The sequence below is a fragment of the Vulpes vulpes genome, chromosome 14, assembly GCF_048418805.1.
Source record: "Vulpes vulpes isolate BD-2025 chromosome 14, VulVul3, whole genome shotgun sequence".
In the NCBI taxonomy this organism is placed as follows: domain Eukaryota; kingdom Metazoa; phylum Chordata; class Mammalia; order Carnivora; family Canidae; genus Vulpes; species Vulpes vulpes.
In genome coordinates, this window is record NC_132793.1 from 23,254,948 (window position 1) to 23,270,374 (window position 15,427).

A 15,427-nucleotide genomic window follows, 5' to 3' on the forward strand; every position below is an offset into this window, starting at 1 on the left:
GATCAGGCCCAGTGAACCCTGAGGAGCAGGTCTGGGGAAAATCCTTTGAATCCAATAATATCATCCCTCCCCACTCACTCTTCCATCCTCTCTACTCCCCACCCCCATCCCCAGCTTCTACAGCAGCCCATAGTCACTAAATCTAGAATCAGTAGGGGCAAACCTCCCTTCCTATCCCCACACTTACCTGTCAGTAGCTGACTTCATCTCCAGGAAGTGGCGTCGGAAGGTCACCACCTCCCGCCACAGACCAAGAAGGCGACCGTGCTCCCCTTTCAGGTAGCCCTTGAAGAACTGTGTATTCAGAAACCCTGGTCATATCAAAGGGCAGAGGACCACCTTTTGCCAGCATAGGAGTCTTGGATTCCTCCTGACAACCCAGGGGAGGGAAGAAGGGGCTTATGATGGCATATGACCTTCCTCTGAGCTGATCAGAAAAAGATAAACAGTAGCTGCCACTGCCATTATCATCAAAGACTCACAATGAAGACTAAGTGACATACCATGTAAATCACCAAGCATGGCACCTGGCACACAGCAAAGGCTCAGGAAATATTAGTTTCCTTTGGGATCTGAAAAATCCACCCAGGTCTGTGTCTGGTCTTTCTTCCCCATTTGGTTTCAACAGCTATCTCCTTAGCATCTAAACATGCAGACCTCCAGAAGAGGGAAGTCAGCAAGCTTTCAGATCCTCCTAAAACCGAAGCTAGCCACACATGCAGGGACAGAGCTGCTCTGAGTGTCATACCACTTGCCAGCAAAACCTCAACTAGGCAGGTAAGGACAGAAGTCAGGCGAGAGCTGAAGCAGGGCAAAGCTGCCCAAAGCTGCCTGCCTGCATGGGGAGGAGGGTCAGGGACTTTAGCAACAGCTCAGCTTCTGTGCAGGTCCTGAAGTTAACCCTTCCCAGCACCGACGAGGGTGGTGCCCAGCATGCAAGCCTCCTGTCCAAGTTCCAGCTCCCTGTTCCTCCCACCTCCTGCTCCATCTGCCACTGGCTCTCCTTCCTCCTGAGCTCATCCCGGGCTCGGCTCCAGTCCACTGTCAGGTTTTCCACATCTTCCCGAAGTGCTTTATTCACCATGTCAGCTTTTTCCATGTGCAGCCGAAGCTGGGTGTTCACCTCTGCTAGACTCTCACACCTGCACTGGGGAGGGGCAGGAGCAAGTGCAAAATAAAGGCTTGATCCAACCTTGGACCTCGTGGAGTAAGATGACACACACTGGAATTTTCCATCACCAGGAACAGGAGGGCTAAGGCTGAGGTCTGTGGTTTTAGCCACGTTAGCACTCAGGGCAGGGGTTTGCCTTCAGCCTTCTCAACCCACAGACCACCACCATCACCCTGGCAGATAACTTGGGGTTCATCACCTCTGTTGTTCCTCCTCCAAACGGACCAGCAACTGTTCCAGGTCTGGCTCCTCCACGCTTTCCCATCTCTGAGGAGTTGGTCCCTTAGCCAGACAGAAACAGTCTTATTGACCTCCAAAGGGAACACCATTCAGACCAATTCCCTGATGCCCCCTTCTGCAGCCACCTGCTTTCTTTTCACGCCTCCTCTCTTGTGTCAGCAAATATGCTCTTTTCTCAATCACTACAGCCTGAAGGTAAATCCATGGCATCCCCTCCTCCCAGAGTGAACCTGTGACATCTGCTCAAACATGGCATTTGGTAGTGAAAAGAGCTTTCAGCCCAAGAAGCATGAGATACAGCTTTCACTAATGGCCTTGACTTCTACTACACTACATTTTTGACGTCAGGAAGTTTTTCAGCTTCTCTGAGCCACAAAGTCTTCACTACAAAATGAAGGAAACACCATTCCTCTAAAAAAGTTGCCTTGTGGATTGAGTGACATCATTATCTGACAATGTCTAATGGTGCCTGGCCTACATAGAATGGTGCTAAGTTTTGGTTCTTTCCTTCCTGAGAGAACTTTTCTGAGGGTAATGTGAGAAGGTGGTGAGAGGGAACTGGAACAAAGGCAATGGTTTTTTCAAAGTCAGCTCTACCCAGCCAATGGCACAAGTAAATCCCTCTGCCACAAACAAGTTTAGGCCTGCAAAGGTCTGCATCTAAGACAGATAAACACTGACACCTTCTGGAGGAAAAATGCATTTCTTCCCTCTGATACCATATCCTTTCCAGTCTGATTAAATCTCCTGAAGCTGCATTTTGTCCTTAGAGAGCCAAGGGTTGGCGTCTGACAGGCCTGGAATAGCCAGTCCAACGAAAGTATCTGTGTGATAAAGCTCTCAGGGGCTGAAGACAGACTTCCACCGAACACGGCCTTATCAGACCACAACCTCCCTCAGTCAGCAAACAGAGCCGTCCTTACAGGTATATTCAATGAGGGCACAGGGGGAACACAGAACAGCCTCACTCACCCCAGTGGCTTCCAGCTGCTTCTCCAGCTCTTGGCACCAGGTCCGGTACTGCAACACCTGAGGCAAACAGAGCAGGATGTGGTGATGGTCATGGCTGGTATAAAAAGCCCAAACCAAAGGTCCTGGAGGATTTGGGGCAAATCTGCTGTGAACAGGGTCTAGGTGGTAACAGTGGGGTAAGGCCATACATCTTGTCATTTCTACTTGGTCAGTTAAACATACTCTCTGTGCCTATTGGCTTTGGAACCAGAAAACACAGGGCCAGGTCCTAGCTCTAGCCTAGGAGAACACAGACAACTATTTTAGCCCTTGTGACCATCATCTTTAAAAATGACAGGATATACCTCTCATGGAGTAGTTGTGAGCATCACAGGAGAGGCTGTTTAGGGACATTCCCACCACATGGTTCTGTCTCCTAGAACCCTTATCCCACATTACACTCAGCATTCATTTGGCAGTGTTCTCTTTGCCTCCCTGCAAGGGTAGCTGTCTCACCTTGGCCTGCAGCTTCCTCACGAGGGTTGCTTGCCTCTGCTGGGCCTCCTGGGAGTTCTTCAGCTTCCGCCAGGAGGCTGCTTGGTTCTCTGCCATCTGCTGCTGTAGTGCTAGTACTTGCTCCTCCAGCACCAACTGCAGTGACTGGGGCTTCATATTATTCAACCCAGGGCCTCCCGTCTCCATGGGAGCACCAAACAGGTAAGCTCACAATCCCTTATCTGGCCAGAGGCTGCTCACTCCTAGTAAAGTCTCTAATCATTGCTGTGCCACGTGGAGTGCCTCTTGAGCTGGGGACGAAAGCACACAGAGGAGTTGAAAAGAATGTCTAGGTGATTCAAATTTACTCACCAAATAGTAGGTTTGGCAAAGCTGGGTTGGACAAAGTAAGTGGGTTCCTTTATTACAGGACCCATCAGAGCCTTTAAAATACTAACATGGGGGCAGCCCGGGTGGCTCAGCGGTTTAGTGCCGCCTTCAGCCCAGGGTGTGATCCTGGAGACCTGGGATTGAGTCCCACGTCGGGCTCCCTGCATGAAGCCTGCTTCTCCCTCTGCCTGTGCCTCTGCCTCTCTCTCTCCTCTCTGTGCTTCTCATGAATGAATAAATAAAATCTTTTAAAATAAATAAATAAATAAATAAATAAATAAATAAATAAAATACTAACATGGACCCTAATCTCTAAGTGGTGTGAGAGCTAAGTATCACTCCCAAATCTATTGGGAATCATTAGACAAGCTCACAGGACCAATGTTTCCTTCTGGGACTCTGCACTAGATCAAGAGCTCCTGGTTTACCACTGCATCCCTAGTGCCTGGCAGAGAGCCTAATAAACATCTATGGGATGAATCCCTGAAGGTATTTCTAGTCTAGCAGAGGAGAAGGACATATCAAACACAATGTGGTATATGTAATCGTAACAGAAGCAGTATAGAACAGTAAGAGAAAATAGTGGAAGGGCATTAAACCTAACCTGCTGGTCTGTGAACTGTGCAAATCATCATCATCATAATTAATCCTTGTTATAATTAATCCTGTCATAATTAATCCTTGACCCGTCTACAGGTCAGTCACAGTTAACTGCTTTACCTGTACTATGTCATTTTGTCATCACAAGAATCTTGAAACCTTCCAATGCCTTTCTATCACATTTCAGTGTAGGTAATACTACAACTGTTTGTGCGTGGATGAAGAAACGGAGGCTTACAAAGGTTACACCTCAGTTAAGAAATTAGAAAGGTTAAACAAAAGTTGTCCAAATTCATACAATTGGCATTTGGTTGATTAGGGATTTGAATACAAGCCAGTTTGACTCTCTGACAAAGAAATGGAGTAGCAGGCATTTCAGGCAGAAGATCCATTAAGAGAGATGGGGTGGGGGATGAGCAATCAGCTTCAGCAGGATAGTAAACCTCCTCACCCAGCAGAACTGGGCCAAATCAGGGCAACCTGTCACCCACAGGGGCGGAGGGGAGATGGGGAGAGCAGGGATGCCAGCTTAACCAGAGACCTTGAGAGATCCCCAGGAGAGGGGAAAGCACAGTGGTCAGGAAGAGTTTGGAATGCCAGTTCAAGCTCTGCCTCTAATGGGTTCTGTGATCTCAGACATACCACTTCTCTTTCAGCCCCTTATCTAAAAATGAGGGCTACCAGCCATGTGACCTCTGACTTTCTGAGGCCTCTAAAACACACAATAACCTGGGAGGAGGTGGGTAGGTTAGAGTTCTCATTTAATTAACCCTGAGGCATAACCCCAAAAGGGTTAAGGAATATTTGTTTTTCCAATTACATATTAAGAAAATAGAATATTGGGATCCCTGGGTGGCGCAGCGGTTTGGCGCCTGCCTTTGGCCCAGGGCGCGATCCTGGAGACCCGGGATCGAGTCCCACGTCAGGCTCCCGGTGCATGGAGCCTGCTTCTCCCTCTGCCTGTGTCTCTGCCTCTCTCTCTCACTGCGTGCTTATCATAAATAAATAAAATAAAATTTAAAAAAAAAAAAAAAAAGAAAATAGAATATTAGAGATGCCCTCTTGGTCCAGCCAGCAGCCCATCAGTATAAACATCTGAAGAAAGTGGTATATACAGCAAATGCAAATCTAACATTTCCATATACAGTGGGAGTTTCAAGGCCCCAAATCCCTTTAATGCACTAAACTGTTGATTTCCTACATCCTGGCTCAAATGCCACCCCCTATCATGTCATCCCAGATATACCCAGGAAGAGTTAATCACTTTTCTAGCTATGTACATGACATTATTACACATAAGAAATTTATATATATTTAACTGTATATATAATATATAAATTCTAAATTACATTTGACTAAATTACATTTTATCATTATTATTTATCTATCTTCTCTACTAATCTGTAAATTCCTCAAAAGCAAAAGCTATCTAATTCATTTTGGTCATTAGTAGGTTGAAGAAATCCATGTAGGCCTCTACTCCAGGCAAGTCTAAATCCTTGGTAGAGGTTACAAGTGTGGCCTGCTGGTTCTTTTCAACCATTATGTGGCCTATATCAAGCTTTTAAGAATTCAAAGTAGGTACAAACATTTACCATTGGGAGAATGCATGTAAAAAAAAATCTTATTTCTGAGGGTGCCTGGGTTGATGGAGCATTCGTCTGACTCAGGCTTCAGTGGAGGTCATGATCTAGGAGTCATGGGATTGAGCCCTGTGTCTGTCTCTGCACTCAGCAAGGACTCTGCTTCAGATTCTCTCCTTCTACCCTCCCACTCATGCTCAAGTGCTCTCTCTCTCTCAAATAAATAAATATATAAATCTTTAAAAAACAATTCTTATTTCTGGCTCTTTTGGAGAATCCGAGTATCTAGCAAACTGTGACCTGTATTCCTACAAGGCAACAACCAGCTGCAGTTACATGTGTCTTCCCCCTTAGACAGGACATATTCTCATTAGTTTACCAGTCTCAACCCCCAACACACCATCCCCCGGCCCCAGCCTATTCTCTCCCTCACGCTGATAGCAGATTTTAGTTGTCATTGATCGTTGAACTTGTGCTATTGCTTTTCTTACAGGAGTTACAGAAGAAAACTCAGTTTACTAATTTACATTACCTCCTGGACAACAGAAGACAGCTGAGTTTGTAGAGCTTGAAGTAGACCATAAGGAAAGTGCATCAAGTAAGAAGAGTAGAATGGCACCAACACCGCAGGCTGCCTCTTCCTAGCCTCTAACCTGAATGAGTAGTCTTCCCTCACACTCCAAAGATCTTCTTTTTCTGCTCTTCCTTTCCACAGGGCTGTGTCAACCAGCTCACTGTGTCTCTGTTAAATGATGGCTCAGTCTCTCTCTGCTAGTAGGAGGCACAAACTTGCTGGGAAACCACTCTTGCTGCCAGCACTGCCAGCAACAAGAGCAGCTCTGAGTTGCTTCAAGGTTCAAGGGACTTGATGGGCCTTTTCTCTAATCCTATTAGGGCTGCTCTGGGCTGGGCTGGGCTTTTGCATGTGCTGGGAGTCTGAGAGGCCTCTCCTCCTCCTTTGAATTCCTCCTCCCTCCTCCCCTCACCCCCTCGATATTTGGTTGAACCATAGAAAGTTGTCAATATTTGCCCATTTTTTAACCTACAAAAATGATAATGTCATATAGTTCAGCCTATATCTCTATAGGCAGCTCTGCCACAGTCCCCAGAATTCTCTTACTAAACCATCTCTAAGGATGAGGCTAAGGCTGCTCTTAACACATAGGGGTACTTCGGTGGCTCAATCAGTTAACTGTCTGACTCTTGGTTTTAGCTCAGGTCATGATTTCATGGGTCGTGAGATCAAACCCCAAGTCCTACTCCAGACTCCAAGGGGAGTCTGCTTCCTTTCTCTCTCTCCCTCTCCCCCTACTCACATGTGCTTTCTCTCTAAAATAAATAAATCTTTTTTTAAAAAAAGAAGGCTGCTGTTAACATGTATACATTATTTGGGAAGGTGATAGTAATACTTCAGTAAAGAAGTGGAATTATATCAGAATTACATGATTATTTTACTTCAACTGATAACTCAAAAATTTTAGAGCTATTTAAAAATTTAGTTGAGGGATGCCTGGGTGGCTCAGCGGTTGAGCATCTGCCTTCGGTTCAGGGCATGATCCTGGGGTCCCAGGATCGAGTTCTGCATCGGGCTCCCCGTATGGAGTCTGCTTCTCCCTCTGCATATGTCTCTGCCTATCTCTCTCTGTGTGTCTTTCATGAATAAATAAAAATTTTAAAATGTACTTTAAAAAATAATAATAAATCAAAATTTAAAAAAATAAAAATTTAGTCCAATCCTCCCATTTTACAGATAAGGAAACTGAGGACTCCAGAAATGCAGTAACTTTATTTTGTTTATGTTTTGTTTATATGCCCCATTTACCTCAAAAAATGATTTGGAACCATAGCAAATGTACCATATGAACATAAGATGTTACTAATAGGGGAAATGGGGTACAGGGCATATGGGAACTCTTTGTATTATGCAATTTTTCTATAAACCTAAAATTGTTCTAAAAAATTTTATCTTAAAAATGATTTGAGGGGCACCTGGGTGGCTCACCAGTTGAGCATCTGCCTTCAGTTCAGGGTGTGATCCTGTGGTCCTGGGATGGAGTCCCACATCAGGTTCCCCACAGGGAGCCTACTTCTTGCTCTGCCTATATCTCTGTCTCTCTCTGTGTCTCTCAAGAATAAATAAATAAAATATATTTTTTAATGATTTGGGGGATCCTTGGGTGGCTCAGCAGTTTAGTGCCTGCCGTTGGCCCAGGGCGTCATCCTGGAGTCCTGGGATCGAGTCCCACATCAGGCTCCTTGCATGGAGCCTGCTTCTCCCTCTGCCTGTGTCTCTGTTTCTCTCTCTCTCTCTGTATCTCTCATGAATAAATAAATAAAATCTTTAAAAAAAATTTTGAAGTGTTTTAGGATTAAAACAAAAAAAAAACCCCATAAAACTTAAATTCAGTAGGGAGTGGAGGCACCTGGGTGGCTCAGCAGTTGAGCATCTGCCTTTGGCTCAGATGGTGATCTCGGGGTCCTGGGATCAAGTCCCATATCAGGCTCCTCTTAGGGAGCTTGCTTCTCCTGCCTATGTCTCTGCCTCTCTGTGTCTGTTATAAATAAATAAATAAATAAATAAATAAATAAATAAATAAATAATTTTTTTTTTTTTTTTAAAGAGGGAATGAACAGAGAAAAATTACATCAGGGATCTTTCTGAAATTGAGATTTAGTTCTGAGCTTTCTCAAGATGCAGTTCAGCACTGTTTTATTAACACTGTCAGATCTGCCAGAGAACAAACTAGCAGAGTACCAAAAGACAGGTAGGTTTCAGTATCCCCCCAGACAAAGAAAAGGTCAGTAGTTGGCAAATGGTAACAGACTGGATCTCATTCACGTGAGATAATGGATGTCAGTGTGCTTTGCAAACTGTAAAGCACTGAATAGACAGGAAAAGGAAAAAGAGTCACTTCTTTTACGCATTCATCTTTTATGAATTAAATTATCCCATAAACGCTCATGAATTGGAACTCAGTTCCTGGCAGTCGGTCACAGACAGGAACAAGACTGACCTCCTTTTGCCAGGAACCAGACCAGAAGGGTAGTAACCTCTGAACTGAGGGAAAGTAACAGAGTGATATACATTATGTTTAGTCCCCCTCACCCCAAATTCCAAAAGGGGTATTTAAATAAAGTTTAATATAGAAATGACACCACCTAGACTTGGAGGTATATATACTGCAAGGACTAGGATGGGGACTAGTATCATTAAATAGAATTTTTCACTTAAAGCAAAAAAGAAAAAATGCTTGAAAGGCACAACATTTTACTTCCTGAGCAAAGAAACTACATATATTTGTCTGCAGAAACAATTTCTGTTTCTTATTCCACACACAAAAACGTTGCATGTTTTCTGCCTCCAGTATGCCATGGCACCCATGAAAAACCTTGTGGCAAGGGGGTGGTTAAGAAAAAAGAGGTGAGTTCTGAGGTTTACCCTTTACTTGCACCCACCCCGTAAAAGATGGAATCATGGAGGCTCCAATTTTGAGCACTTTCTTCAAGAGAGAATCAAAGTGAATGGAAAAGCTGGGAATCTCAGTGGAGGGGTGGTAACCAAGAGCAAGATTACTGTAATTTCTGAGGGGACTTTTTCCAAAAGGTATTTGAAATATCCCACCAAAAAATATTTGAAGGAGAATAATCTACATGATTGGTTGCGTTACTTCCAGATTAACCAGGAGGAGGGAGAGGAGGAAGATGAGGATTAAAACTCATTTATCTGGAATATTTTGTATGAGTTCCTGAATAAAACTTGGGAACAAAAAAAAAAAATTAGTATGCAGCCCCTTCCGTAAATTTGCCAAGCGAGGCCTTTCTCTTTTCTCCTCCCACCTCTCCAGCCTCTCATTTTAGTCTCCTTTGCTGGTTTTTCATCTTCTCCATAAGGTCGGAGGCCCTAGGGCTCAGGCTTCAGACCTCGCCTCCATCTACATTCATTTCCTGGGCAACCTCATCCGGTTTCATGACTTACAATGGCACCATGACTCCCCATGTTGCCTCCCCAGCCCACACTTCCCTCTGAAAAGTCACACTCCTAGACTAAACCAGACACCTATTTATCTTCTCCACATGGGCATCTAACAGGCACCTCAAAGGTAACCTGTCCAAAAGTGAACTTCTGCTCCTCCAATCTTCCCCATTTCAGTAAATGGCAATTCCATCCTTCTGGCTGCTCAAGCCCAAAGCCTGCGGTCTTATGTACTCCATTCTCCCACACGCTGTAACCAATCTACTGGCAAATCCTGTTGGCTCTTCCAGATTGTATCACTTTTCAATCCCTCACCACCACCATCCTGAGGCAAGCCACTCTCTCTTGCCTGGAATGGTGGCTTTAAGGTATGCCCACGAATTCTTTGTTACTCCTTCAAGAGGCGGAGCCTAATTCTCTTTCCCGGAGTAGGAACTGGAATAAAGTTAATGAAGCTGAATAAAGTAGAAATGACTTCCAAGAAAAGGTCATAAAAGACACCACAGCCTCTCTCTCTCTTCACTCCCTCTACCACGTCCTAAGGACATTCAGGCAGCCCTGTGAAAAGGCCTAGCAGTAAGGAAACATCTTGGGAGCAAAGCAGCCATCAACTTGACTGCCATCTCCTGAGAGATCCTAAGCCAGAAACACTCGGCTAAATTGCTCCTGGACTTCTTTTTTTAAGGTTGACTTATTTATGTTGAAAAACAAAGAGTGAGCATAAGCGGGAAGGGAAGAGGGGGTAGGAGAGAGAATCCCAAACGTGGAGCCCGACATGGGACTAGATCCCACAACCTTGAGGTCACAACCTGAGCTGAAACCAAGAGTCAGATGTTTAACCTGACTGTGCCTCACTCCTAGATTTTTTTTTTTAAGGTTTTATTTTTTATTTATTCAGAGAGAGAAAGACAGAGACACAGACAGAGGGAGAAGCAGGCTCCATGCAGGGAGCGGGATGTGGGACTCCATCCCGGGTATCCAGGATCACACCCCAGGCTGCAGGTGGCGCTAAACCGCGCGCCACCGGGGCTGCCCTAGATTTTTTTTTTTTTTTTTTTTTTTGAGGATTCTATTTTTGAAGATTTTATTTATTTGAGAGAGAGAGAGCACAAGCAGCAGGGACAGGCAGAAGGAGAGGGAGAAGAAGACTCCCCACTGAGCAGTGAGCCTGATGCAGGACTCCATCCCAGGACCCTGGGATTGTGACCTGAGCCGAAAGCAGACACTTAAGGGACTGAACCACCCAGGTGCCACCCAGGTGCCACTCACCCTGCTCCTAGATTTCTATTCCACAACTGTATGAGATAATAATTGCTATTTCAAGCTGCTAAATTTGGGGATGATTTTTTTTCCCAGCAATAGAGAATACATTTAGATTACTGCAAAAGCTCCCTAGACAGCTGAGATGCTTCCACCCTTGCTTCTAAAATTTGTTCCTTCTCAACAGAGTAATCAGAGTGATCCTTTTAAAACAGTGACAGATTACGCAACTCAGAACCCTCCAATGGCTACTCAGTAAAAACCAAAATCATCCTCATGGCCTACAGGCTCCTAATTATTTGATCCTAGCCTCCAATCATTTTAATTCCATTTCCTACTCCTCTCCAGTCACACAGCCTTCCTTGCCGCTTGTGCTTGGGAATGCACCAAACTACCCACTCTTTTCTGGGCCTCTTCTTCCAGTTAGTTATCTTGATTCGCTTGCTCCCTTACCACCTTCAGGTCTCTGCTCAACCATCACCTTCTCAGTTAAAGTTGCTCCCTAACCACTCAATATAAAGTACCATGACCCCTCCACACACACTGGTATTATCTGTCCCTATCTGATTATTATGTGTAATATACTTCTAAGAATACTTGCAAGAATAGTTTTATTGACTGCTATATCCCCAGCTCCTAAAACAGTGCCTGGCATATAGCAGCTACTCATTAAATACTTGACTGACTGAATGAAAGAATATAAGGCATTAGGTAATATGATCCACATCACCAATGGTCTTACAAAATGCTGAAAGCTCTATAACCTCCTAAAAGGTAAAAAACAGATCATGTAGCTTATATAGCACTTTACTCCCAAAACAATTATTTGCAACCTTCACAAAAAAACCTTTGAGATCATTGTCTTAATTTTGCAGATAAGAAAACAGACTCAAAAAATGGAAGAGACATAAATGATCGATAGCTGAGCAAACATGTAACCCTAATCTGCTTCCAAACTCTAGGGTTAATCTATTACATTAAAGTGCCTCCTAAATCATGAAGTACAAAAAAATCACATCTCTGTGAGAGGTACTTCCTAAAGGCTGTGAAGTGATGAGGTCTAGGTCTGCAGCTCTGGCAGCAAAGGAGCAAAGAAAGGTAGAGTGTGCCTGAACAAACAGGGCTGGCAATAGGTTCTAGAGCCGGTTTTGTCAGGAACTCTATATGTAATTTGGGAACAACAATTCTCCTTTCCAAGCCTTCTCAATCAAATGCACATCATAAGCGTGTGGTTAAAGTAAAAAACAATCCAATAAACATTTATCAAACCCAAAGGCAGTTTGTGAAATTATCACATGCTCTGGAAACAGACATCCTAGAATTCACTGCCCAGCTCCTCATTAGTTGTGGAACTCTAGGCAAAATGATCTTGTAATGCCTGTTTCTTCATGCATAAAATGTGAAGACGTAACAACCCGCTTCATGAAATTACTGTGAGGATTAAGCGGGCCTTCCCATGTAATGCATTTAGTAGCACTTGACGCTTCGTGACTGTTTAGGATATATTATTATTTATCATCATGTGCCGGACCCTGGAATAATATAGAGACGAAAAAGGCAAGGAAGGCATAACGGCCCAACTGCACGGCTGTACAAGAGCCACAGGAAAAATCACTCGGTGCAACGGGTTAAAGAACCGAGCAGTGGGAGGAACGGCGCTTGCAGAAAGCGGTCGGGAAAGATTTCCAAGGAAGCGACATTTGAAGACCCAGAGTTCCCGAGCTCCCGAGCGGGGCGGCGGGTGGGACTGCGCTTTAGGACAGATCACGTGCAAAGCCCCAAGGGCAGAGGGAGCCGCAAAATTCTGGGAGCGAGACGCGCAGCAGAGCACAGCGCCTTTTCCTGATACTCCCGGACTCGGCAGCCCTGGGTACGAGGGTCGGGAAGGAAGCTCCCTTTCTCCGCGGATTGGAGCCCAGCGCGGTGGCCGCAGCTGGACGCGGAGGCAAGCGGCGGGAATCCCGAGGATGGGTCCCAGACCGTCTCTGGGCCTCGGGTTCCTCCCGGGAAACGGGAGGCCGCTGCACCAAACGGGATTCCCTAAGGCGCCCTTGGCGGGCGGGCCTCTGGGCCTTGGACCGTTAACCCGGGCACCTCCCGCCTGCCCCTGAGGCCCCACCTCACCACGCTCGACTCCCGCGATTTCCAGCGTGATCCTCGGCGCGGGAGTGGGAGACGCAGCCACTAAGGCCCGGCCGGGGGCGGGGGGCGGGGGGCGGGGGCCCAGCGCCCGCCCGCGGCCCAGGCCCCGCCCCCAGGCTCCCGCCCCGGCGGCGGCCCCGCCCCCCGAGCCGGGAGCCCTGCGGCGGATAGCGCCGCTTGAGGGGGGCCTGCCGCCATGTTGAGTACTGGCAGCCGACTTACTGGAGTGGCCCGGAAGGAACAGTGGGATTACACTAAGACATGTAAGATTCCCCGGCCAGAAACGAGGACAGCCAGGGTTGCTGGATTCGAGCGAGGGAAGTCTTGGTAACAGAAAGATCTTGCCCTCAACCATCATCCTCTTGGCTTCGAGATTACACACTGCGCATGTGTGTGGGGCCTTGTTCTTCGTGCGCCTGCTCGCTGCTCCACCCACAAATCCGAATACAATTAGCAACTGCGTGAGCGGCGGGGGAACCTGCTCCTGGGTCTGGATAAAGTCTACCCGTCGACCATTTCTAGGGTTTTACAGCGTTCAGACCTCCAGCCTCCGAGCAGCCTCAGGCCACACAACACTCCTAGCATACTTAGTGTGTTTGGACTCACGGCACTGTTTCTCACTCAAGTCTTGCACCGAGTGGTCCCTGCCCGAGTGTCTTACATCCTTCCAGAGAACTGCAGTTTGTCTAATTTTCTTTATTTTTTATTTATTTTTTTATTTTTTATGATAGTCACAGAGAGAGAGAGAGAGGCAGAGACACAGACAGAGGGAGAAGCAGGCTCCACGCACCGGGAGCCCGACGTGGGATTCGATCCCGGGTCTCCAGGATCGCCAAAGGCAGGCGCCAAACCGCTGCGCCACCCAAGGATCCCCTTTGTCTAATTTTCTATGTAAGCCTGACTTCTAGACGACTCTGGGATCCCTAGGTGGCTCAGCGGTTTAGTGCCCGCCTTCGGCCCAAGGCGTGATCCTGGAGTCCCAGAATCGAGTCCTGCATCGAGCTCCCTGCACGGAGCCTGCTTCTCCCTCTGCCTGTGTCTCTGCCTCTCTGTATATCTCATGAATAAATAAATAAAATCTTAAAAAAAAAAAAAAAAAGGACTCTCTCTTACCTCTATGACCCAGGTGTTATTTCGTAGCCTTTTGATAATCTTAAACTATCAATCAAAACATTTTCTTGGGAGTTGTAAATTTCATTTATCTGTCTCTTTTCCACTCAGTGGTTCTAAATTTTTAGTTGGGATAAAAAAAAAAAAAAAAAAAAAACCCTGGGAATTTCTTAGAAGTGTAAAGTCTTGCATTCTACTCCTAGAGAGTGGGTAAAACCAAGGGGGGAGTCCTGAAATTGGCATTTTAGCAAGTACCTTAGGTGCATTGGAACATACTTGAAAAGCTTTGCATAAGGCTGTTCTAGGACCTAGAACAATGCCTGGTACAAGATAGGTGCTCAATAAGTACTGAGTGAATAGAGGAGTGGATGGATGGACAGTAGGAGTGAAACAATCTGCAGCCAAAGAACATGAGAAGCAAATACTTTGATAAGAGCTATACTGTATCTTTTCTCCTATAAGAACAAAAAAGTTCTTTTTTTAAGATTTTATTCACTATTCATGAGAGACACACAACACAGAGAGAGAGGCAGAGACATGTGCAGAGGGAGAAGCAGGCTCCATGCAGGGAGCTCGACATAGGACCCGATCCCGGGTCTCCAGGATCGCATCCTGGGCTGAAGGAGGCGCTAAACTGCTGAGCCAGCAGGGCTGCCCAAACAAAAACGTTCTTAACAGTTACTTTGAGGAAAAGAGAAAGTGGGGGGGGGGGGGGGAGAGAAAGTGGGGGGAACGGGAGAAGGGAGAAGACCCCAATTCAGAAAGGCAAACTAGGGAGAGAAAAAGAAACATCACAGACATGGAACAGAGAAAAAGATGCAAACCTGGAATCCAACCCAGAGAAATACTCCTGCAACAGGTACTGTCACTGTGCAAGAATGTTCACTACAACAGGATTTGGAATGGAGAGAAAAGAAACAACCTCTTTGCCTCCGGGCCTTTGCATATACTATGCCTTCCATCTAGACTGGTTTTCCCCCCATCTCTAGGCTTAACTGACATCTTCCCCTCCTTCAGGCCTCGGCTTAAATGATACTTCCTCAGCTAGGTCTTCCCTGACTATGCTATTTAAAATAATACCCTATTGGGATCCCTGGGTGGCGCAGTGGTTTGGCGCTTGCCTTTGGCCCAGGGCACGATCCTGGAGGCCCGGGATCGAATCCCACGTCGGGCTCCCAGTGCATGGAGCCTGCTTCTCCCTCTGCCTGTGTCTCTGCCTCTCTCTCTCTCTCTCTCTCTCTCTGTGACTATCATAAATAAATAAAAATTAAAAAAAATAATAATACCCTATTATTTTCTCTCACAATACTCTTGTTTCTTTCACAGCATTTTCCACTTATTATAATTTTTTGTTTACTTATTTCTTCCCATCTAAAGTTTAAGCTTCCTAAGGACAGGAGAAAAAAAACAACAACATAAGGACAGGAGACTATATCTAACTTATTCCCAGCATTTAGCACAAAGCCTGATAGGTGGTGGGTGTTAAGCATCCATTGAATGTATAAATCAAGT

The 15,427-nt window shown here is 45.8% G+C and overlaps 1 protein-coding gene and 1 pseudogene across 20 annotated transcripts in view; one reads left to right on the top strand and one right to left on the bottom strand.

Moving 5' to 3' along the window:
• Positions 1–12,899, bottom strand: part of CEP250 (centrosomal protein 250) — a 50,230-nt gene extending 37,331 nt beyond the window's left edge. For 10 of the 20 annotated variants that reach the window (XR_011996934.1, XR_011996935.1, XR_011996936.1 and 7 more), the window contains exons 1-6: positions 12,783–12,884; positions 2,879–3,168; positions 2,384–2,440; positions 1,371–1,453; positions 977–1,142; positions 188–294 (exon numbers count right to left, since the gene is read on the bottom strand). Coding sequence is in view for 17 of the 20 variants with exons in the window: in XM_026009820.2 (XP_025865605.1) it covers positions 188–294; positions 977–1,142; positions 1,371–1,453; positions 2,384–2,440; positions 2,879–3,064 (599 nt within the window). In the remaining 3 variants the exon portion in view is untranslated. Of the gene's footprint in view, positions 1–187; positions 371–976; positions 1,148–1,370; positions 1,454–2,383; positions 2,441–2,878; positions 3,169–12,782 lie in introns of all 20 variants that reach the window. The other 10 variants (XM_072736020.1, XM_072736019.1, XM_072736018.1 and 7 more) reach the window with 7 other exon arrangements.
• Positions 8,802–9,143, top strand: LOC112928213 (large ribosomal subunit protein eL22 pseudogene; annotated as a pseudogene).
• Positions 12,900–15,427: the final 2,528 nt, after the last annotated feature.